The sequence below is a fragment of the Sturnus vulgaris genome, chromosome 3 (genome assembly GCF_052056855.1).
Source record: "Sturnus vulgaris isolate bStuVul1 chromosome 3, bStuVul1.hap1, whole genome shotgun sequence".
Classification (NCBI taxonomy): domain Eukaryota; kingdom Metazoa; phylum Chordata; class Aves; order Passeriformes; family Sturnidae; genus Sturnus; species Sturnus vulgaris.
In genome coordinates, this window is record NC_142245.1 from 69805383 (window position 1) to 69829135 (window position 23753).

Here is a 23753-nt window from a genome sequence, read left to right on the forward strand (position 1 = left end):
TGTATTGAGGATGCTTTAATAATTGAATAAATACACATTCTTCCCTCTCCTCTCATATAGTGCTGTTGCATTATCTTGGCTTTAGAACAGCACCATGAAATAAAAACAGGAGAGAAGTATCATTAACAAAAAGAAGAGAGCTTGGAGAGGGTTACCATTAGAGAACAGCCCTCCAAAGGCTTAGGCCCTCTGGTTAGTTTTAAGTTTCACCCTGAAACAGCACGGAATACATCTTATTGCTGCCTAAGCAATCACAGCAGCTGCGAAATAATATTTTAGTTAAGTACAGTCTAGTTAAATCTTACCTTTTTATAGCTTGGATTCTAACTTTGTATTTGAAATCTGACCTTGTATTTGGCTAAGTATTTCCTAACTTTTAAGGTCAGTGCTGTTAAAGATGAATATAGTGAAGCTGACAGGTATTTAGCAAGTTCCATTTTGAAAGAAACAAGTCCAAATTTAGGGACTGGAGATGGCAGTAAAGCTACAGTGGCTGCTGTGTTGATGGAGCTATCATATGGTGTGTTTCAAGAAATAATCTCTGGCAGGCACAGAGTCCAGTGCCTCTTCTGGAAGAAGCAGATGATGAAGAGGCACCAAATTGCTCCAAGTTTCTTAGCAAGAACAATGGATTTTGAACATTTTGTCTTGTCCTGTTACATCTGTGTAACTCCTGTCCACATGGGGAAGAAGCTGAAACTTAGTCCTATAACTGCAACTTACAACTCTGTTCAATCCTATGCTGGCTTTTCCTTGTCTCTCTATGGCTTTGTTGGTGCAGCAAGTTTAATAATGTAAAACAAGTACCAAATACTTACTTTTGCCCATAAAGTAAGGCAATGAAATTGAAGATGGAAATTAGACAGTGGAGCCAGAAGTCCATTTCCAGTGGAAATACGAGTCAAAAGTTCCATTTCTCTGGCTACCTTACAGACTCAAGCCAGAACTTCACACCTTTCTAATGCAGAGGGCAATATCGGGGTGTCCATACTGGGACCAGTGTAATTTAATACCTTCTTTCATGAATGAAGGGATTGAGTGCACTCTCTGCAAAACTGCAGGTGACACAAAACTTAGTGGGGCAGTTGATACATCTGAAGGATGGGATGCCATCCAGAGGGAGCTGGACAAGCTTGAGAAATGAGAATCTTGTGAAGTTTAACAGGATCAAGTGCAAAGTGCTATACCTGTGTCACAACAACTCACATCAATCCAGGCTGGAGGATGAACAGATCAAGAACAGTCCACCCAAAACGATTTTGGGGGTGCTGGTGGATGAGAGGCTGGGCATGACCCAGCCATGTGCACTCGCAGCCCAGAAAGGCAACTGTGTCCTGTCCAAAGCAGCGTGGCCAGCAGGGCAAGGGAAGGGATTCTGCCCCTCTGCTCTGTCCCCACCTGCAGTGCTGCATCCAGCTCTGGGGTCTCAGCACAGGAAGGACTTGGGCCTATTGGAGCAAGTTCAGAGGAGGGACACCAAGTTGATTAGTGATGTGTCACCTCTCCTGTGAGGCAAAGCTGAGAAAATTTGGATTTTCTGCCTGGAAAAGAGGCTTTGAGTGACCTAACTGCAGCCTTCCAGTACCTGAAGGGAGCCTGCCAGAAAGATGGAGAGAGACTCTTTACAAGAGCATGTAGTGACAGGACAAGGGGAATGGCTTTAAAGGAATGAGCAAAGGTGTAGATTACATATTAGGAAAAAATTCTTTACTGTAAGGATGGTGAGACACTGGAACAGGTTGCCCAGAGAAGCTGAGTGTTCAAGGCTGGGCTGGAAGGAGCTTTGAGCAAGTCAGTCTAGTGGAAGGTGTCAGGGGGGTTTAAATCTGGTTATCTTTAAGGTCCTTTCCAACCCAAACAATTGTGATTCTATGTCTTTTTTAAATGGGCAGATGCCTCACATGCTATTTTGAAATCCTAGTATTTAGGAAAAATTTAGTGATGGACCAAGAAGAAAAATATAATCTCAAAAAAGATGTGGGGAAAGTAACAGGAAGGCTATAAACAACATAATTTAGAGTTAGGGATTAGGTAAAGCACCCGCATTAGCAACTACATGATACAAAAATGTGAGTTCACGTTCTGGCTAATCCAGGAATAAAAAATGCTGAGCTTATAGTATTCATGTGTCTGGTCTTGCTCCTAAAAGTGACTACATATTTCACTTGTATACATATTTAAAATTAATAGCAGTTGCTAAAGGCAGAACTAAGCATGTTGTAGAGAATGTAAAATTTATATAAAGATATGGCTTTCAGGCAGCTGCAGAAGCAAGACTCTCTAGGGCCTGTTTAATTTTTAAAAATATAACAGCAGCTCCATTATTTTAAGTACAGTGCATAACAAGCAATAGAAGAAAACATAATAGTTAACTTGAAAGAGTTTGGGAGAACTCCACACCTTAAGTGTGTATCCTCAGCATTATTTCCAAGCCTTGTACACTTAGATATTGGTGGCATTACTTTTGGGATTATCACTAGGGAAACCTGAGTTTACACCACCCCAGTTGACAAGCTTCAACATTTCTACCAACACATTATCCTGTACCACCGAAGCAGCAGCCAGACTAACAGCCAGTACCTGTTTCCAGAGTCATCCCACCCAGATAAAAGTACCAGAGCAGTGTCAGCTTTGTCATCAGCACATCACAGTAAAGGTCTAGGATTGAAAACCAGTGGTTTTTAATGCCTATTCAAGTGGCTTGGTACCAGCACTGGTGTCAGCATCTCCCTTTCTCCCCCATGTTGAAAGGACATGAGTGCTCAGGCATAGAACTGCCTTATCCTTTCCTGCCCTAATCATGCAACCTTCAGTCTGCCCATCCCCTCCATCCCCACAGAGTCTAATACAGAATCATAGAATGGTTTGGATTAGAAAGAACCTTAAAGATGCCCCCTGCCACTGGATGAGACACCCCCAGCTTTGCAACCACAACACTGAGCCCCAGGGAACACTACTGGTGACCAGCCACCAGCTGGATGTGGCACCACTCACTCCCTTCTCCAAGTCTGATGACCCAGCCAGTTGTTTTACCCAACAAACAGTGCATCCAATTTCTCCAGCATGTTGTGACACAGCGTCTAAGGATTTACTCAAGTCCAGATGGACACCATCCACCTTTCCCTCATCCACTGAGTGTGTCAGCTTGCCATAAACAGAGATCAGGTTGGTCAATCAGGACCTGTCTTCCACAAGCACATGCTGGCTGGGCATGATTGTCCTGTATGTGCTGTATGACAGTGCTCACTATCATGTGCTCCATGACTTTCCTTGGCAACAAGGTCCAGCTGCCAGATCCTCTTTGTGGCCCTTTTTGTAGGTGGGTATTACAATTGCTACCCCTCCAGCCAACTGGGACCTTTCCAGTTACCAGGACAGCTGCTAAATAATTAAAAGTGGCATGACAAGCTCTTTCACCAGCTCCATCAGTACCCCTCATAAGTAGATTATGCTAATTTGTCATGGCTGAGATTGTTAAAACAGGATCTCTTGATGCTGCAAGTTGGAATTTCTTATTTTCACAGTTTGTTAGGCATTTTTAAAAGTCCTAAGTACTTGAAATAACAAGTTACTATTTACTCTATCCAGAACACCAGCAGAGATATGTAACATCACAGATAAGGTTCTGGGTGACTAATGAAACCTGTATTCAGAACTAAGCAATTTAAAAGTTTTAGACCTCCAATACCAACACAATACTTAGATTACTTTGGGGGTATCAGCACAGCTGGAGCTTTGCAAGTATAATTAAACTGTAGCTGCTCTTCCTATAGGATTTAACACATGAACTCAAGGAATTTTCAATTGTGCCAGCTGTATCTGATTAGCACTGACATTCCCAGCCACTAGCTTCTGGTCTAGGTTACTATCTAGATTAGGTACCTGCCTGCTTTACCTTAAGAGATAAATCTCACCTTGAACTCTCAAAGACAGCCTAAGCTTAAGTACATAAATGTATGCTAGTTTGTTACTTAAAAGCAGTTGTCTTAATTCAGAAGGCTATTTAGAATATTTAATTCTCAGGAAAAAAAAATATACAGGTTGAATGTAGTCAACAAATTGTGCTCATTTAGAGAAACAGTTTTAGCTTCAAGAACAGCATAACATTTTCACTTGGCTTCATTTCTCATGCTGCCTCATTTTAAACTGCCAGTGTTGAGATGCATCCCCTATAAGAGCAGTGTAAATTAGGACAGTAAGGACATAAATCTTTTCCAGAATCAAACCATTTGGTACTGAAAGGCATGAAGAGAGTGAAGGATAGAATTGCTGGAACATCACTACAAACAATTTAAGCGAACTTTTATTGAAGCGTTAAGTTGTGGTACAGATATTTTTAAATGATCAAAGTCTAACACCACAGAAATTATAAACACCATACTCCCCCCATCCTGATCACCCAGATAGTTCAATAACCCATTCAACAGCTTTCACTTTCATAGACGAGGCTTATGTTTCTTTTTGTAAGATGCATTCTTTCAGTATTACTTGAAAAGGGATCTTCAGTCTACTTAAAGGACCTCAAGCCAAAAAATGTCAGAACAATTGGGACAATGCAAGAACAAAAAAAACCCATTGAAATATTGGTCCTCAATATTAACACCAAAAAGCATTAGTGCCATTTACAGCATGTAATTGATAACATTGGTAAAGAACATCAATAATATGCTTAAAATAAAAAAAAAAAAAAAAAAAATGTTCCAACCACTTGATTTCTAACCAAGCAGAACTTTAGTTTAGAAGCACTGAAAAAGCGCTTCATTTATAAATACGGAAGGAACAAAAGAACCATTGCATCAAACCAGAAAAAGAGTCAAAAGACTGCAAGGACAAGAGGGGAAAAATAATCTCAATTTTGTTGTTAACATGCTGGTCTCACAGCTGTTAAAATCCCAGTATTTGCAAACAAACATAGCTGAAAGTGTGCCAGCTTTTCAAAGCCTGCATTTCAGTCAATAGTCATTAAAGTGACTTTGAATTACACACTTATTCATGCTCCATGAATAGCATTCTACTTCACTTCTGTCCAGATGCCCCAGACAGTTCATGTTCTATACCTTCACTTAATGCCCTCAAGTCACAGTAAGAGGAACCACCTTAGCAATTAGGAGGAAAAAACAGATGAAGTCACAACACTCAAGTACAACATAAGTCACATGCACAACAATGTCACAGGACTGTCACAAGACAGAGGCATTAGCTTTGCTTGGAACAACAAAAATGAAGTGACACCGGACCAGTTTAGAAGCACTCTTTACAGTCTGAAGTGGCAGGTCACAGGTTTCACTGAGGATAATCCAAACCAATCAACACACACAGACTGGCAAATCTCACTCCTGTGCTAGCCCTACCTGCCAGTGCTCAGGAGCACCAGCTTCCTGTTCTGACACAACAGGTGATTAGGACAGAAAATGCTTGCTGCCAATATGAACTTGTACTTTGCAAAGCTGTCACACAATTATGCCAAAGCACTTGAAGCCTGGCTCAGCTCTTTCCCTGTCAAGTCTTGGACCTTCATCAAATTCTGCCATTGCATAGCAGTGTGACAGCTTGGGGATGTGGACAGACAAATGACCATTAAGGTGAGACAAAATTTAGCCTGCACTAGTACCGATACCCAAGTTACTAAAGGTGAAAGACCGATGCATTAGCCCAGTTCTACAGGAGAGCTGAGCAAATTCCTAGAAGCTTTATTAGAGAATGAAAAGTCAGTCTGATTTAAAAATAAATCAACCACCACCTGTAGTAGCAAAACAATTTGTAACTGTTTTAAGAACTTTCTCCAAACATGAAAGTGTTAATTAGGAATCAGTTTCATTAGAAATTATAGAAGTTCATCAAAAACTGTTTTAGACTGAAATCACAACATAGATTAAAAAAAAAAAAAAAAAAAGAAGAGTGACAATTTAACAGAGAATTGTCCCCAGTGAGTAGGTTGAGGCTGAAGTCTAATGAGGACGAAAGCCTTGTCTGTGGGGAATTTTTGGTGATACTTGGAGAAAAACTAAACTGTGTGTAATTCTACCTGAATCATTTTTACAAGTGTTGTAAAGCTTCATACAGTAAGATTTTTCTACATGCACTTCAATTTCACAGCAAGAGTGGCATAGAGTACCTAAACACAGAAGAGAGCATTCATGCAAGATACCTAACTCCTTGATATAATAATGCATACAATTCAAAATGGTTATACTATGATTACACCTAGGGCTTTCCACAACTACAAGGTGGTGGGAGTGGAAAGCATGGCCCCCTGAATCATTAACTAGAAAGCAACCACCACCTTCTATATGGGATTTCTTTTTGCGTTTTTTCTTCATTCTTAATCAACTGTGCTGTTGCTGGCGATTTTTTGTAAAACTGGTAAAAACAAAATTATAATCACTGAATTGGGCAATCTGGTGATCAAGACGTTTAAACCCCTCAATCTTCTGGGCAGAGGAAAACACTGTGCGACATTTAGAGCTCTAGAAAACAAAACAAAACAAGTTACTTTTAAAACTGTCATTGAGAGATGGATTAGCACACTGCATTTCCATACAGGATTCTTACCAACAAGTTTTAAAACTCTTCCTGACAGTGGTGCAGAAAGCTTCATTCCCAAGAGGTGATTCTGCTCCCTACATCTGGTACTCCTGTTCTGTGAACAATTAGGGGGGTGGAAAACCTCTCCTATGGACACAGGCTTAGAGAATTGAGGTTGTTCAGCCTGGGGAAGAGAAAGCTCTGGGGAGACCTTAGAGCACCTTCCAGTACCTAAAGGGGGCTGCAGAGACCTTGAAAGGGACTTTTGCCAGAGCATGTAGTGTAGAACAAATGGTAACAGATTTAAACTGAAAGAGGGTGGGTTTAGATTAGATATTAGGAAAAAAAAAAAAAATCTTCATTGTGAGGGTGGTGAGACACTGGAACAGGTTGCCCAGAGAAGTTGTGGAAGCCCCATCCCTGGCAGTGTTCAAGGCCAGGCTGGATGGGGCTCCGAGCAATCTGGTCTACTGGAAAGTGTCCCTGCTCATGGCAGGGGGTTAGAACTAGATGATCTTTCAAGTCCCTTCCAACCCAAATAATTTTGTGGTTCTATGATTAGCTGAGAGCAACACCATTAACAGCAGGTGTTCTACAACTGACAGTTACAGGCAAATCCAGAAAAATGCCAAAGCAAGAAATTATGTCTATACAGAACTACACAGGAAGTCATTAGAATTCTGGGACTGGGCTGCCACATGTTACTGTTTCTGAAGATCAGATTTAGTACATGCCAAAGCAAGACTGAAGAGTATTTTTACTTTCCAAAGAAACTACCACTCAAATATAGAGTGAAACTGTTCATCTCCAGTGAAAATCTCAAGCCTTGCTTCATTTGTGTCCATACATATTTCATCAGCTGATAAGCTAATGCAAGAAAACTCACCTGATTAACAAAGAGAGTTGTCACAAATTTTCCTGGCTTGAAAACCTCTACAACTTTTCTAATCAGGTCATCATAAGAGGTCTGACTTATGTTTGTTTCAAAACTAACATAAGAAAACTCTGGTTCTGGAGTGATGTGAATAGTCCAGTAAGTTCCCTGAAAAAAATAAGATATTATTACCACCAAATATTTATTTATTTTTATTTACCAATGTTAATTATTAACGAGTATAAAACTTACATCCGATTTCATCCCATTCATTGAATACCCACAAGGATTGAACATTGTAGCATCAATAACAGAACCTGGTATCAGGTCACGAATTCCACTCATCTGAAACAAAGTTAAACAATTCTGTTTATCATGCATCCTTACACTAGTTTAGATTTAACACCAAGGTCAAATGAACATCTACTTCGCAAAGAATTCTCCCAATAACAGGTCAGTCTGATTTTGCATACCACTGTAGATGATGTTGGTTTACATCCTGTCACTACATGAATGGCAGTGACAAGCTGCATGCAAGCTATCACACTGCCTCTTACAGAGCCCAGCTGCATCCATCCAAGACAAGGAAACAGCTTAGAACTCCAAAACATATTTGCTTTTGCTGCTGAAATGGCTTCTCTTCAACCACAAAGTAAAGACTGTTTACATTTACTCCAGAGTATGGATATACTTTATACCCTAGGAAGAAGTGCAATCCCAAGTGTTTTGATTTACCACACAGTACCTGAGCTACAGCCAAATCTCAATAGCAAATACAGTATGAGAATCAAAGGCTAAGATGGAAAATAAGATGAAGTCAGTACTTGTCAGGAAAACTTGTTCAAGTGATGCGACTTCTCCATCTGGGAAAAGGAGGCAAACCCATCAAGTTATGCTTAGACCCCAAATCTGCCCTTCCCCTCATCCAAATAGCTCCCTGATTTAGATACCTATTTTACCTTTGCATTCCTTAGTTCCAGCCTAAGCCTTACTCCTTGTAATCTACATCCTTGAAAGTTACTCAAATTGTGGTTTTATTCCTACTCGTACATTCTTCAGAGTAAAAGCTTCCAATCACCCAAAGCACTGCATATTGCTGCTTTCACTAAAGGAAGGACATTGAAAACATGAAGTTATATTCTCCAAACATTCTTGAGTTAAATCCATTTTTCTCCCAAAGTATTAACCTGACACTTTCTATGACATCTCCCCTACCACAAAATAAACCTTGTGTAAAAAGGTAAGTGAATGAAGCATTTTGTTGCCCAATTTCCACCATTCCCCAAAATGCTCAGTTTTCAAGCAAACATACACGAGTGACATCATTTGCAGTAACACCATCTTTCATGTAGAACTGGTCCATAACTACTGGGTCAAGCTCACTCATCAGAATTTCCAGTGTCTGATCAGGCTGATTGGATATCCGACTCTCTGGGAAATCCAGGGTGTACAGGTACCTACATAAAGCACAAATCAAGTATGTAACACATATTGACAGCACCAAGTTCTACTGTAAAGACTTCAAACTCTTCACATACATACCAGCAATCAGAGTTCATACGCCCCATGCAATAAGCTGCTCCATCTAGACAAGACAAAAAGCCCCCAGTTAATGTACAGCTGAACATTTATGTAAAACATTATATTCATTGCTTATTTAAAGACTGGGGCCTTTCACAGAACCCCACGAGGTTCACTGATGCAGTCAGCACCTGTATCAAATAACCAGGCATTTAACTTCAGGAATGCAAAGTTCATAATCAGAAAAGCAAGCTTCCTCAGAAGTGGGTCTGGACACCCCAGCTGAGAGGCTACTATCAGGAAATTGGTATTACAGCTTTAGCTATGCACAGAGAAACCATGATACTCTTAAAGCCTCTATTAAATGCACTTAAGATTATAATTTATTTTCAGATAACTCAGATGAGCACCACAGCTTCCATGTTCCTTCAAAAACCTGTCACTTTAAAATTTAAGATTTTTTGTAAGTCTTAAACTCTATTAAATGTTTAAATTCAGTTTTTAGCATAGTAACTTCTCTGAGAAAAGCCCACATTTTTATTCAGTGTATTACTTACTTTAAATTACTATCCTAGCTTTTTAATAGGGCCTTCAGAATTCTGCAGAGTGACTGGAAGCCTGAAGATCACCCCAGTTAAGACAAAGACTAAACATCAAGCTTAGTTTGATTTAAATTTGGATCTCGGCAAGCTAGTATCAGAAATTCAGAAAATAAGTATTTATAGCTTTTGACTTTTATGCAAGTACTGCTGGCCTGGCAGTCTGTACCTGCTCATCATTTCTCACATAACATCAACCCTTCACCCAACTGCTGAAGCTTCATCAACTTACTTGGGAAAATTTCATTAAGAAACTCTACTTCTTCCTGGAAATTCCTATGTGGGTACTCCTGGTGAGAAGGCTTCATGAAATTCTTACGTGAATAAAAGAAGCTCTGAAAAAATAAAGGTGTATCTTGGGTATTGAGTATATCCATCCATCTTGAATACAAGAATTTAGAAAAATGCAAGCATTTACAGGACCTCAGTTTTCATTGTCAAAACACTGCTACCTGTATTCCCGTTTCAGAAGCACACAGTTATTCCTATCTTAATTTCTAAGCTTCAGGAGACAGTTTACTTACAAACTTGTTTTCCACTAGACAGCATGGGCAGAGTTACTCTTAAGGAACTCAGCTCAATAGCACATGTTAGTTAGCACCCACTAAGAGACAAATAAAAGGGCAACTACTACAGCAGCAATCTTACATTTCAGTCTTCACATTATGGGAAGCACACAAATGTCCAAGTTTCAGAATACTTATTGGAAAGAGTGAATTTGAAATAGTAGCAAAAAAATTTTTGTACATTCCAAGGAAGATTTTTGACACCTTACCTGAATTGAGTCAAACCCACTGTACTCCCTAGCAAGCTCCAACAGGGGAACCAGTGCTTGCAGTAAGAGGGTGGTACCACACGTCTTCAAAATGAAACGTCTCTTGGAGACAAACATGCTACTCTCACTGAAAAAGAGGTGTCGAGAACATATTAAGTACTCTACATAAAACAGTCCAGGAGGGAGATGTTAGGTCTTGGTCCTTATCCCAACCAAATGTATTACTCTAAGTGAACACTCAGCATATGGCACAAATATACTTAGCAAATAGATCAAATGAGTAGAATGCAGCTAACATTTGAGAACTGTTATGACTTCCCAAAAAAAACCACCTGCTCCAAGCATGGTACTACAGAGCTACAGGAAAAGGCACACTAGACATCCTCAAACTGAGAAACACAAACATGCTGTGAAGTGGGTACACAGGCACAGCTATATGATATGCCTCATAAGTAAGATACAGAAATTAACTATATAAGCTAAGTCAGATATTTAACTACAGCCCAGATGAACTGGAGATAGGCATTGATACTACATCCAGAACATTTAAACATGCTTAACTATCTTTTCATCAGGTAACTGAACAATGGTAGTAAAACTTAGCTTAAGTAATTCCATTTGGAATGCTGTTTACAAATTCAAAATCAAGGTTAAATTTCATTCAGGATGCAGTGCAACTAGTTGCTCTTTCCACAATTTTTAAATATATGAAGCTTGAAGAAACAAGACTTGAACGCAGTTTCTTTAACTAGCTTGCTCTTAGCACAGCCTTGCCCTCAAGGCAGTCTTTTAGAGTACAAAAGCTTCAGTATTTGTAATCTGAAGTAAACCAGAGAATGTCAAATGTGTCTGTAAAGTTCATGTACAAAAAGCAAGAAAGTATTTTGCAAGATGAAAAACACATGGCAAAAGTAGTGTCCTTACAACTAACTGCAGCACAACAAAAACTCCAGGGTTCCAGGAAAACTACAGATTTACAGACACCCTTAGGTCAGCTGCAAGAGTAGTTCTACTTGATTGTATTATGTGCCGTTAAAGCTGATCTACCAATAAGGTTTTTTTGCTGATCTATAAGTGACACCTATAGCCTATTCTGCTGAAGTAATATTGAAATTCTGTATTGGGGACACTTATTTACTCATGGACAAAATTCAGTGATGAGGTGCAAAACCACCACAACTCTGTCGATGCTTTTGGTTAGAGGGAAAAAAAGAAACACAACTATGAAGAGACTTGCACCTCTGAGCAGGAGATGCCTGCAAATTGTAGCCATCAACCTGCCATTAACCCAAAACCGGATTCTCAGCCAATCACATATGACAGCTTTCACTTTTTTCCCTCCTAGGGACTAAAAGAATGAGCCAGTGCCTTACCTGAGTACATAAGCTTCCTGCTTGTCAGTTTTTGTCACACTTATGATCAAACAATGCACATTCTCCAGAAGTTTGTCCCACTCAATCCTGTGAAGAACACAAACAACAGGTTAAACAAACCAAAGCTTGCTGGAGCCCTGGGTAAAAATCCCAGGCAAGACTACAGTCTTGAGTTACTGGATCTGAGAGCAATAAATGGGAAGAGTTTTCATACAGGGACTGTCTCTCACAGTACAGTAATACTTCATTCTTTGCTCTCAATGGCTCAGTAGTCCTCAAAATCTGTTCCCATGATCTGCTGCATGTGGACAACTGCTGAACAGCAACCTCGAGCTTCTAACCAGGTGAGTCAGGATAATCTTAAATCCTGCATCCTACATGTTGGCAACTTAAGGTAGGCTTTAGGTTGTACCTCTATGCACTTCAACCACAGTAGTCATTGGCAACTACTGCAGTAATAAACCAGTAATTATTATTAAGATGTTTTAATTGACCAGTTTAGAGTCAAGTTCATAATTGAACTGAAAAGCAAAAAACTAATACATTTCAATGGTCTGAATTCTTCTTTGACCACGCAGGATCACAGAATTCCTTCATACTGTGCAAACTGTAGCTATGGTGCTAAGAGTTTAATATTTCAATTTTTTTACAAATATTACTCATTCTACAAGGAGTATAAAAGAATAAACAAAACCCATGGGCTCAAATTAAGCCAAAAGACTTTCAAGTACTCAAGAGAAATGAAAGACTTGGAAAACAGCTACTTTGGTTGTCACTTCACTCTTGTGTCTACACCAGATTAGTAGAATTCAATATAGTCAATTTTGCTATAAATAAGACAGGAACAGATACAGCTTCCTGACGTCACAAAATTACAAGACTGCCAGCTGTCCTACTTCTCCTTTCCCTCAGCATATTCCACCTGCAGGTTTGTGCTGGCTCTTGTCCTCAGAGCTGTCATGATCCAAGAGATTTACTAAGCCAGCATAAAACTAAGCTACCCATCAGTAGAGCTGGAATAACTGCAAGAGCTAGGATCACAAAAAAATTGCCAATTTTTCATCACCAAGCAAGCTCAGCTTGCCCATATAAAACTGTCAGCCTAATCCTTCTTAAGGAGGCAGACCTCTCACCCTTTACTGACACTGCAAAAGCCCTGTGGCTGTACTCCAGAACAGAGCATACAGTTAATTCCATCAACACACTTTCTCCTGCAGCCACCAGTCTTTCCCCTTAGAAAACTGGTCAGTTTGTGAAGTTGGAAGTTTTAGATTCTGTTGTATGTATAATTAAGACAGCCACATATTTTTTAGCCTTTCTAAACAGTCAGCAAATAAATGCCTTAACTTCTCCCTCAATGAATTCACTGATTCAGGAGAATACCTTTTGAAACTGAATTCTGCACCTTTACTAATACTCCAGGATTTTCTTATTTGAAGTATATATTACACCAGAATAGTAATATTTATATATATATATATGATTCAACCAGAACATACATTAAAAAAATCCAATCCATTAAAAAAAACTCATAATCAAGTGCACATCTGGTTAACTTAGAAATTCAGTGATATAACTGCATACTTAAAATCAAAGTGAGGTTTACCACAGTTAGTGACCCTTGATGAAATGTTTGACATGTCTTGACATGTCTGTGCATGACAGCAAAGACACTCAAATCTCCATGTCAAATTACAAAGGTTGTTTTGAATGCCCAGCTCAAGTCCAACACATTAACTCAGGTCTATGCTTATGTCATTGACTGGATTTAGCTCTGTTCCTAAAACTCAAGTGTACAAGAAAATGCAAGTGGCTGCTCACCACAAAAAGACTGGTAAATGCAAAGAGTGAAATAGATATATTATAAACTATCTCCTAAATGCCCCTAGAAAATCATACTATTTTGCTAATGAGAGTACTAATGGATTTAGTTTTCTCTGGCTACAGCACACCAGCATAAGTTCGCCAGACACTCTTACTGTAAACTGAACTAGGTAATGTCTTAGATTGTTCAAACCATTACAGCATCCCTACTGACATTTTATCTGCCATTAAATAAACACCCAGAGCCTGACATTGCATTTGGGAAAGGTGAGGAAGAGTTCCCTGATGCTGAGCTGTACTAACCCCATTTGTACATTACTACAAATCTGATTTTGTACTTGTCTAAGTATTAATGGGCATGTAACTATCTTAGGCTTTGCAAGACCATACGTCTCTGCCTTCACAAGCTTCTTACTGGGTCAGACAGTCAAAACCTCGGCCTTATGCAGGCAAGTGACACTTTTTCTTTAATTATCACTGTAGTGCAGTTCTGTGCACACATTTCAGGGAAATGTCCACGTTTCAGACACATATTAGCAGAGGAAAATGTAACAAGTTTGGTAGTTCAGTGAGGGGTCAGTATAGCACCAACCATGCACTATTGTGTGTTAAGTGCAAAGCCCACTGTGCAATGGAAGTCCTGTTATGCTTGTAGGTACTACAATTGGTATTTAGGTACTATGGCTGAAATCTGCAGTTATATGGGACCTTTGCATATCATAGCTGTGCTCAAGTCATCACTGCTACAGAAACCATAACTAAGCATACACTAAATGTTGTGTTCAGCCTTTACAGAAATAAAGGGCGAGGTTGTAATTTGATCAATCTAGAACAACATTAAGGAAAATCCCTACAACTTTAGAAACAGACAGGATGCCAAGCTTGCTCTAGAAGCATACATAGACTAACAAAGTAGTTAGCAGTACCCAGGATGAAACTTGGCCACATTAGGGAGAAGTTCTGCAGGATACTGGACTGTATCTGAATTCTAAAGTTAAGTACGGAAAACTAAAGAAAGGCTGGATTTGATCCAACATAATCTATTTAAACAAGATGACCTTAGTATTTGGCATGCTCTATTGTTTAAAGCACAGCTAAGGAAGAACATCTGGGACTACTTTTGTACCAAGTAGATTAAGTTCACTACAAGTATAACTCTTGTATTTCTTCCCCTTTCTTTTCAATCCGTGTAATCGTCACTAGTTGAGACAAACGATATCTACCTGCACTTGAATGAAGAAACAAAATCAACCTTAAAAGTAGAATTTCAATGGTTATCAATACATGTATTGCAGCTATTCACTAATAAGTAAAAATCCACTAAGTTAGTAATTTAAGTATTTGAGAACACTACTAATTTCATAACTGAGTTAAGTTTTAACTTGGAAGCAAAGTCTGCAACTGAAAAAGGGTACCCGAGCAAGACTTGATTCACAATCAAGTACCATCATGCCTTCTGCTCTTCAAATTTCCCCCTCTCCAATGATCAATGTGTAAGTCATAACTATTTCCTAAATTGTTTCCCATAGCCAGACATCAGGACAATGCCAGTTTGGAAACTGCTTTCCTATATTCAAGCATAGAAGATGATCCATGAGAGTCACTGGCAGCTTTCACTGGAAGAGAGTTCTGCAGCAGACCTGCAGACACCTACTTGAGACTGATTCCTCACTTATGTGGGCTTATTTGACCACTTCATTCAATGTTGTAAGATCTCCTTTCTGAATTTTCAAATAACTGTTACTTATGCAGAGTCAAATGAGTTTCTTGAATGGGCAAGCACCTTAAATGGCTGCACCTTCTCAAAGAATAGGAAATGAAAATGGAATACATCTACACAAGTGTAAAGAACCGCCCTTGTTTGAACGGTAAAAAGCTATTTGTTCTACACCTGACTAGCAGAACATAAAAAAAAATTAAAAATCAAGTTTAACAATCTACTCCTATATTTGTATTGCAATATTTAGTGCCTTATCAACAGACTCATTACCCGAGTACAAATAACTTCCATTCAACTGCAAACCAGGTATGTCAGTAGGGAAAAGCTCTTACAGCTGAGAAGTGGCTTAATTGTAGGAAGTATGCTTCATAAATAGTCAACGGTTCATCTCAACTAAGTTCCAAAGCATTATATTTGCTTCTTTATTTCAGAAGGAAGTTTTCCTTGACAGATAAACCCATGGTTTTGAATGCAAGCTACTGGCCTCTTCTGAGCCTTTACCTTCAGGGGTAAAACACATTATTTAACAAGAGTCAAGCATATCAAGCACAATACTGCTGTTTCAGGCCAACTGGGAATGTACTAACAGCAACTTGAAGACATTAAGAACCACATCAAGAACTCATTCCTATCAGCAGCCAACAGCCTCCTCAAGCACACCACCCCACCACCAGGACCTTCTTAAGGTAGTCAGGCAGCATTGCGAAGAAAAGCTGTACTGCAGCAGGGCAGGAATTCTTAGGAACTGAATCATATGGAACTCCTAAAGACAGCTTAAGCCATATACATACTCTTGCATAGCTTTGCATTAGAATAGAACAGCTGACAATTCTATAGTACCATAAGTAATAAGCATTTTAATCTTGGCTATGTAAGACCTTGTTCTGATGTCAAGCACTCAACTGCAGAACAACCTTTTATCCCCTCACATGTTACCTACTAAGTCTTTTTAGGAGCCACATGGGTATCGGTTACCTCATTAGCAGGCTACAGTTAAACGGGCAAATTCCTACCAATACCACGATCCAGGCAGCCTAAAACTGTGTCTAAACTGCCTACACAGAGAAGATACAGCCAAGACACACAAAAGCTGGCTAAACATCGGTGTCAGCAGAGCTGGAACATTGCTTTCAAGCATCCTGAAACAGGCAGGAACAGTACAGACCACACAAAAGTCACAAACATTTTAAAGCACCTCTCAGCAGCTCATGTATTTCTCTGCAGACAGCCTATAACTTATAAAATTTAATTTACAAATTGCTGTTTAAAAAGGTTACCTTGAACCACTTACACAGTCTGAGTTTAGGCTCAAGGTGCTTGCAACTTGATTAAATTTACATAGGCAATATCTGTGGGGTGCATAAAAGTGTCACACCCTCTAGATTCTCTGAGCACAGATATACAGAGAGACTGTCCACATCTCCCTTATCTTAAACCTAAGAAGCTCTCCAGGGACATGCACTTAATCTTGAGAGACAGGCACCTGGGTGGAAAATTGCATCCACATTGATGCAGCACTGCTCACAAAATCCTTCTTACCTAGAAAGTCCCAAGCCAACTATTTAGAGCATCACTCCCAAATGAAACCAAGATATTTCAGCAATGGCACAAAGATGGTCACAGCTGGGGCTCTGAAGGCTGCATATTTCTCCTGCTGCAGGCCTTACACCACTATTGCAGTTATATGGAATGGGGACTCCGTCCTTTACATCCAAAGATACTCAATGGGTATTCCCAAGTCTCTCGTATCCAAGGACATGCAAAGTGTTTGAGGAAGCATGAGCTCCAGCAGGACTTACAAGCAACATTCAGGGCAAATTTGAGTGTAATTTTCTCCAGAAGGAACATACTGTAAGGCAGCAAGTATCTACCAAAAGCCCGAAGTTTTCCAGTTCTCCTGGCTGAGCAAACAACCATTAGCAAAGCCCTTTGGGGAAATACACCAATAGTTGCTTATTTATTTTCTATGGTGTCTCACTGAGGGCCCAGACTTCTGACAGAAAGTAACTACCCAAATGCTTCAGCACTTCTAGCGGTAAGGCAGGAAAATGTCAGAAAGTCTTCACTTTCTGCAAGCAATAGGAGAATCAGTAGTAGTGAGAATAAAAGGGCTTGTTTCCACTGTGTGAAACCATTCTTTAATTACAATTTTGAGTTACAAGAAAACATTTTGCCTGTAGTTTTGAACCCGATCTAAAATCTAGTTGATTAATATCCATTCTGATGAGGGAAAGACTGAACTCTTACATAAAGTTCTCCAGATGACCTTGCATCACCCATAAATAAAGCTCGGCAAGTACCCTGGGACAGAAGCCCTTATCTTAGCACAGCCCTGCCTCCTTTCCAGAGTCCCTTCAGTTTTGTTCCGAAGCACTGCAGGAATACGAGCACAGTAGAGCTCATGGCCCAGCGTCCTTGTACGTCCAGTGTTTGAGGAAACAGGCAGGTAACACTGCCCAGGACTGGGGGAAGGGGCAGAGGTACAGTGGCACTGCAGCAGTGAGCTGACTCAGGCTACAGGGTGCAGTACACAGCAAGGATTTACAGGACTCCTATCAAATCCTTGACTGTATCAAAGCTTGGGAACTTTCATGTAGCACAGGATCAGAATGTTATATGTGTCACCCCATACTCCTCATTGCTGCAGTTTTCTCCAGCTTGTGTCTCCACGTAATATAGACAAATAGGAAGCAGATTAAAAGTCCATAAATAAGCTCAACTTCAGAGTATTCCTCAGGGTTGTATGCTTGAGATATGAGCTTTTAACACCGGCATCATTTATTTATGGTTTCAAACTTCTGTACATTCAAGATTCTGATAGCCCTTGAGATGGAAAGTGTATAGCTGCACATCATCTGAAGGAATAACAAGCTTATTTTACTGTGGGGATAGTGAATGCACTACACAGTCACCATGGAAATTCAGGGTTTGCAGCAAGTTCATCATGATTTTAGCAAACCCTGTTTTCTATACATAGTTTAAGGCTATTTTTTTAGGAAAAAACATGCTTTACAAAGCATAGTGAGAACAAGCAATAAAATTAAAGCAAATTATTTTGAGACCACAAAAACATTAACTTCATTTCACTGCTGGATATAAGCAGGGTAGGCATATTTAGATGTTTGCCAGTAACTATTTCAACCACAAGACCTTTCTGCATAATTCATTAACAAGTGAGCAAAGGCACCCCAAAACTCAACAACAAAGTAGAGCTCAAGTTCCGTACATTTTAGTTGGAACCTTTATTGAATGTATTAAAATGACAAGAGATCTTTACTGAAATATGTTGCACGTAATCCAAACTTTTATCCAGAAAGCAGGTTTGCCCATAGGAGGGAAAACATGGGGGGGGGGGGGGGGGAAGTTTTAATTCGATCAGCTCAAGAACTTTTTTGCTGATAATATCCTGCAAACATTTTAAAATATCTAATCCCTAACAAGCACGCACAACATGGAAATTTTTAGCTTTGAACACCAGCTTAGTCATTCAGTAGATGAATGGTTCACATTTCACTACTAAGCAGGTATTACAATACAAAAGGCAAGCTCAACTGGTTTGCAAGTTGGTTCTAATTTAGCTATTGTTCTACAGTTTCAGCTTTCATTTCAGATTCTGTTCAACATAAACTAGCTAATTCAATCGCCATTACAGAATTAGCACAGTATGATACATTGTATTCAGGACTTTCATTTGTATCTATCACCTGTAGCAGGTAATTTAATTCTGACAGTTTTCCAAAAGAGAATGTTTGCAGGTCATTTCGTGCTAGAAACACAGTATCACTGATAATTACAAGTGGACTCAGGTTAATAGCACTTTCAGACATGTCACAGCTTCCTACCAAAGAAAGTAAGCAACTTCGATTAGCATGTTGTATTAAGAGCCAATTAACACAAAAGTCTTCAAAGCCTGCTCACGGCTCTGACACTGTGTTAAAGACCACACGTTCAACAGTTAACAGTTTTTATCCACTCTATTAAAACTTTACAGCCATATCTAAACCACACAAACGAACCGTCCCAGTACCCACACCGCAGTTACATTAAATGCCCTGGGAGCCGTTTAAAAGTTAAGTTTGCAGTCTTGCAAACACGGGTTTGCGCTGACAAATGGAACACCAGAGATAATGAATGTGTCAGTGAGGAAAGCATTCGCAGAATGCCATCTCTAAACTACATCTGCATGTTAACACGAAGTTAAATGAGTACTTTTGGAATCTTTCACATTTTAAGTCAAACACTACAGGACTCCTCCAGCATTCCAGCAGATCACATCATCTGCAAGTATTTCAGCTAGGATTTTCCTTCCAGGATTGCCTGACATTAACTATACAAGCTGTTACCCTGTATCTGCTACACCACTAAGCCTCAAAGACCTATAAAGACATTTGATTATTCTCATGTTAAGCACATTATTCAGAAAGGTCTAAATAGCTTCACAAGTCCAAGTTACACAAGCAAATTGCCTCATTAAACCAACAGGTCAGAAGTAAAAAAGTATTCTGCAGTGTTTCTGGTACAGCAGAAATGAAGGTTCTACTAACCATGAGCATTCAGATATGCACACACATGGGCTATTCATTACTTCAAGAAACGTCAGTTATCTCCTCATTGCCAATTCACACCTGTGAATAGCTAATTTTACCGATATATAAACATGGGAAATACCAAAACAAAGTAAAGACAAACAGGATATATCTTTGAATGGAGATCATTAACACATTCCAAATATTAAATACACTATGACAAGCTATCTTGCTGAAACTCGCTGACCAGAGACCACTGGGTAACAGTGATATGCAGAAGCAGATCCGGGTACACCGAGAGCCAGATCCTCCAGAAACCATCTGAACCTGAAAAGCTGAACAGCTGACCATACTGAAGGTGAACTATTCACGTGAGTATAACCTTCACATTTGCCTTGTTTGCTTAGCAAGCCTACCTTTTCCAACTCTGTCAGCTGCTCCCACCTCTATACCATTTCTGTTGTCACTGCAAGCTTATCCACAGTTCTGCAGATTTTGCTTTGTACTTCGAGCTTGCAGGTACCATTTTCTGACACTTCCAGAAGACAATTTTTGGTAGCTCTACAGCTGGACCCTCACAGCCAGAAGTCTAAGTATTCCATAGAATCCTAGAATGGTCTGGGTTGGGAGGGGCCTCAAAGATCACCTAGCTCCAGTGTTCCTACGTTATCCCGCTACAAAACACAGGACTGGCGATCTGCAGTAGAGACGCGCCGTGCCCGCCTTGCCCAGCACGGCTCCAGAGCCGCCCCGTGTGCCGGCAGGTGGCCATCGGCTCCTGCTCTAACAAAGGCGGCGCAGGCACATTCCTGGGCGGCGGGCGGGGAGCGGCGGGAGCCGGTGCCGAACACGTGCGCCGGGAGCGGAGCGGCGCGGAGCGGGCCCCGGGCCTTCCTTCCCCCGCCCCGGGCGGCGCCGAGCGCGGCGCCAGCGCATTCCCCACATGCCCATTGGGTGACGGGTGCGGCCCGGCCCTCCGCGCCGTCCCGCTCCCATTGGCCTCGGCTCCTCAATGGGGGAGAGCGACGGGAACGGCGGCGCGGCCCGGGAGCGCGGCCAGGACACTCACGTGTAAGCCGCGGCCCCAGCCACACTTCTAGGGGAGGAGGGGGCACTCCCCTTCCCGGTGCCTCCCTCGCTCCGGTGCCCACCGCACCGCTGGGAGACACGGGAAGGGTCCCCGGGTACCGCCCGCTTCCCTCGGAGAGAGCCGCTCACGGGACCTGTCCGGCTACGCAGTGCCGGAGGTCGCCGCCACACCGGCCATGTGAGAGGGAACCATCGACCCTCGCCGCGACAGCCACAGGGATCTCCCTTTCCAGCTTACATTAACCGGGAGGGAGATTCCTGAGCCTCCGCTCTGCGCACTACGACATAGGCAGGGACTTCCCGAGCCTTCTCATCCCGAAACTGGCCGCAGGAGCGGGACGAGCCGCTGCAGAAGGGTGGGCGCTGCTACCGTGCCCCGGCCGCCAGGGCACTGCGACACGGCGCCCGCTCCCCCCGCGGCGCTCCCGGCCGGCGCGGCACACGCCCGGCTCCGCTCCGCGCTCCGCCGCCGCCACATGTTGCCAGCGGGAACCGCGCGAGGCTGCACGAGGTGGCGGCGCGGAATGGCTTCCGTCCCCGGCACCGCCACCTCCCGCCCGCTGGACGAGGGGAGCCTCCCTGCCCCGGGGTCTCTGGAGGGCGGCGGAAGGTCACCCCAGCGGGCAGATGCTGGGGCTGTCACCGGAGGAGCGGGAACGCGGCAGGCAGCGCGGGAGCCCAGCCCCCACCGGACGGCCCCCCCGGAACCTGCCTTCCCCTGGCGCGGCCGCCATCGCCCCCCAAAGCGCTGCCACACCCGGGCCATTCAGGGACCCTCCCGCTCCGCCGGCCGCCCCCCAGGGGCAGCGCTGTCCCCGCCGCCGCGTCTCCCCGCTCCGACCCCACCCGTTCGCGTACCTGGGTATGGTGCGGAGGTCGCCGGACCCCTTGCTCTGGTGCGGCTCCTGCTGCGCGGGCTGCTGCCGGGCGAACCACACCTCCAACAGCTTCTCGGTCCCTTCGAAGAAGTGTGCACCGCTCTCCTTCATGGTGAGACAACTCGGCAACCAACAACCACAGAAATTAAACGACAACCAAACTGCCGCCCCCGGCCGCCACCGTTCGCTGCTGCTGCACGGGCCGCGCTGCTGCCGCCGCCGGGTCCCAGTCCGTCCCGGGCGGGTTTCACCTTCTGGGGGATTTGCGTAATATTAATTAAAAAAAAAAATAGAGGAATAAGTAGAAGAGGGAAGGATTTTTTTTTTTTTTAAACGGGCGAAAACCACCCGGAGTGCGCGGCGGCGGATGCGGCGTGAGCGTGTGTGAGCGGGTTACAGTCCGAGCGGGGGTGCGGGCGGGCGATGCGGTTCGGTTCCTTGTAGTCCGTGTGTTCCCCTGTTACAGAGAAGAGCGTTGAGCGAGCGCTAGCTAATGTCGCCGGCCATACTGTGTAAGCGAGGGGCTAGTGCGCACGCAGCCGCCTTTATATGCCCGCATCACGCCGGGTCGCGCGGCACATTGGGTGGCCGCCGCTCCGGCCTGCCCTCCCCCTCTTCCCATAGGGTGGCAGGGACGCCCGTCAAGGCATATGCCGGCTCCTCTGGCCCCACCCGCTGCAGCGCGCCCGCCCGCCCGCCCGCAGGGAGCGGGAGATGGAGCGCGGGCGGCGGCGGGGCCGGGGCAGCGCTTGGGGCCGCGGTGTGGCGGCCGCACCGTGGCGGCCGCACCGGGATCGGACCGCGCCGCCCCCAACATGGGTGCGAAGCACGGGCTGTGGTCGGCAGGGAGCGGTACCAGGGGAAGCAGGGCTGAACGTGGCCTAGAGACGGTGGGGGAGCATCCCCCGAAACCATTCGGCGCGTAGCGAGGGGCGAGCCCGAAAATTCCGGCCCTTCCGGGGCCGCGGCGGCAGCGCTGCGCCCGCACCCGGCGCTCCTTCCCTCTGCGCCCGCCGAAAAGCGCTTCCCTCGCTCGTAAGAGCAGCTCAGCCGAGCGTTCAGGCGTAGTTCCCATTCCCTTCGCCCCTTCCAGGAGCCCAGCGTGTGTGACCGAGAAATGAGGAGTCACTACGCGGGTGTGTGGCACAAGGAGCGAGTGACCGGGCAGGGCATGTGCGCCTGTGGGTGCACACGGGAGGGACCGCGGATCTGTGTGCGCGGGTCAGTACTTGATAACCTGCGACTCTTTTTTTTTTCTGATATTTAGAATAAATTGTTGAAAACCATATAGATCAATAGTCACTTAAAGCATTTTTTTAGCGACACCGTAACACATTATAAACTCAGTGCTGCAATGCTCCGTAGTCTGAGGAAAGGCTCCAACTGACCAGATGAAGAACAGAAAATCCCGTGTTCCCCGATGAGCCTACGGTACTTGCACTACATGGGACAGGCAGCAGCAGATGGCTGGGGACAGATGAATGAGTCCCTACTTGGAGACAGTGAGACAGTATCGGACGGCATAATAGGCAGTGGGCTCTGTCCACCAGCGGAGGAGTGAGTCACTGAGCCAGTGAGTCATTGCCAAGGCAGCTGGACGTGAATCATTCCCTAGGTGGCTGGTTGCCGCTGTATGCTCCTATTGCACAGCCTTAATAGCTGTCAGAGAACCATGTTCTCCAGTGCTGGGGCTTCACTGGTTTTAATTGGTGTGAGTTGTGACAACTCTAAAAAAAAAGGTTTTCCTTTCTCAGCCGTTTGTCTGTACCTCCATGCTGCCTCCTTCCTTGTGCCAGTTCAAGCACTTGCATGGCTGTGTAGTGGACTGCATCAGGTTTAATGCTTACTACTTAGTTTTAATGATGGTTAATAGTTTTTAATTTTAATCAGCTTTAATTTGCATCAGTTTTCCAAGCCAGTTCATGTCCCAGCTACATAGATGCTTGTATTGGTACAAATAAGAAGTTGTGCTTAGGCATGCACATGAAATTATGGATGGGGAGTGCAGGTCCACTAGTTTCAGTAGTCACAAAGAATTAAATCTGCTTA

General features: G+C 43.1%; 1 protein-coding gene across 1 annotated transcript; it reads right to left on the reverse strand.

Annotated features, from left to right (window-relative positions):
- Nucleotides 1-4285: 4285 nt before the first annotated feature.
- Nucleotides 4286-22224, reverse strand: AMD1 (adenosylmethionine decarboxylase 1). The gene is made up of 9 exons (XM_014879291.2): nt 21685-22224; nt 11668-11754; nt 10295-10421; nt 9752-9854; nt 8942-8984; nt 8712-8856; nt 7652-7744; nt 7412-7567; nt 4286-6467 (listed from the first exon to the last, which is right to left on the reverse strand). Exons 1-9 carry the CDS (start codon nt 21813-21815, stop codon nt 6327-6329), a joined length of 1026 nt encoding a protein of 341 aa, XP_014734777.1. The 5' UTR covers nt 21816-22224; the 3' UTR covers nt 4286-6326.
- Between the last annotated feature and the right edge of the window lie 1529 nt (nt 22225-23753).

Excerpts from the sequence above, each read along its gene's own strand:
- AMD1 (XM_014879291.2), bottom strand. The coding sequence starts at position 21,815 with ATGAAGGAGAGCGGTGCACACTTCTTCGAAGGGACCGAGAAGCTGTTG. Across the intron at positions 8,857-8,941 it reads CGTATGAACTCTGATTGCTG|GTACCTGTACACCCTGGATT; the intron begins GTATGTATGTGA and ends TGCTTTATGTAG. Across the intron at positions 7,568-7,651 it reads TGAATGGGATGAAATCGGAT|GGAACTTACTGGACTATTCA; the intron begins GTAAGTTTTATA and ends TATTTTTTTCAG.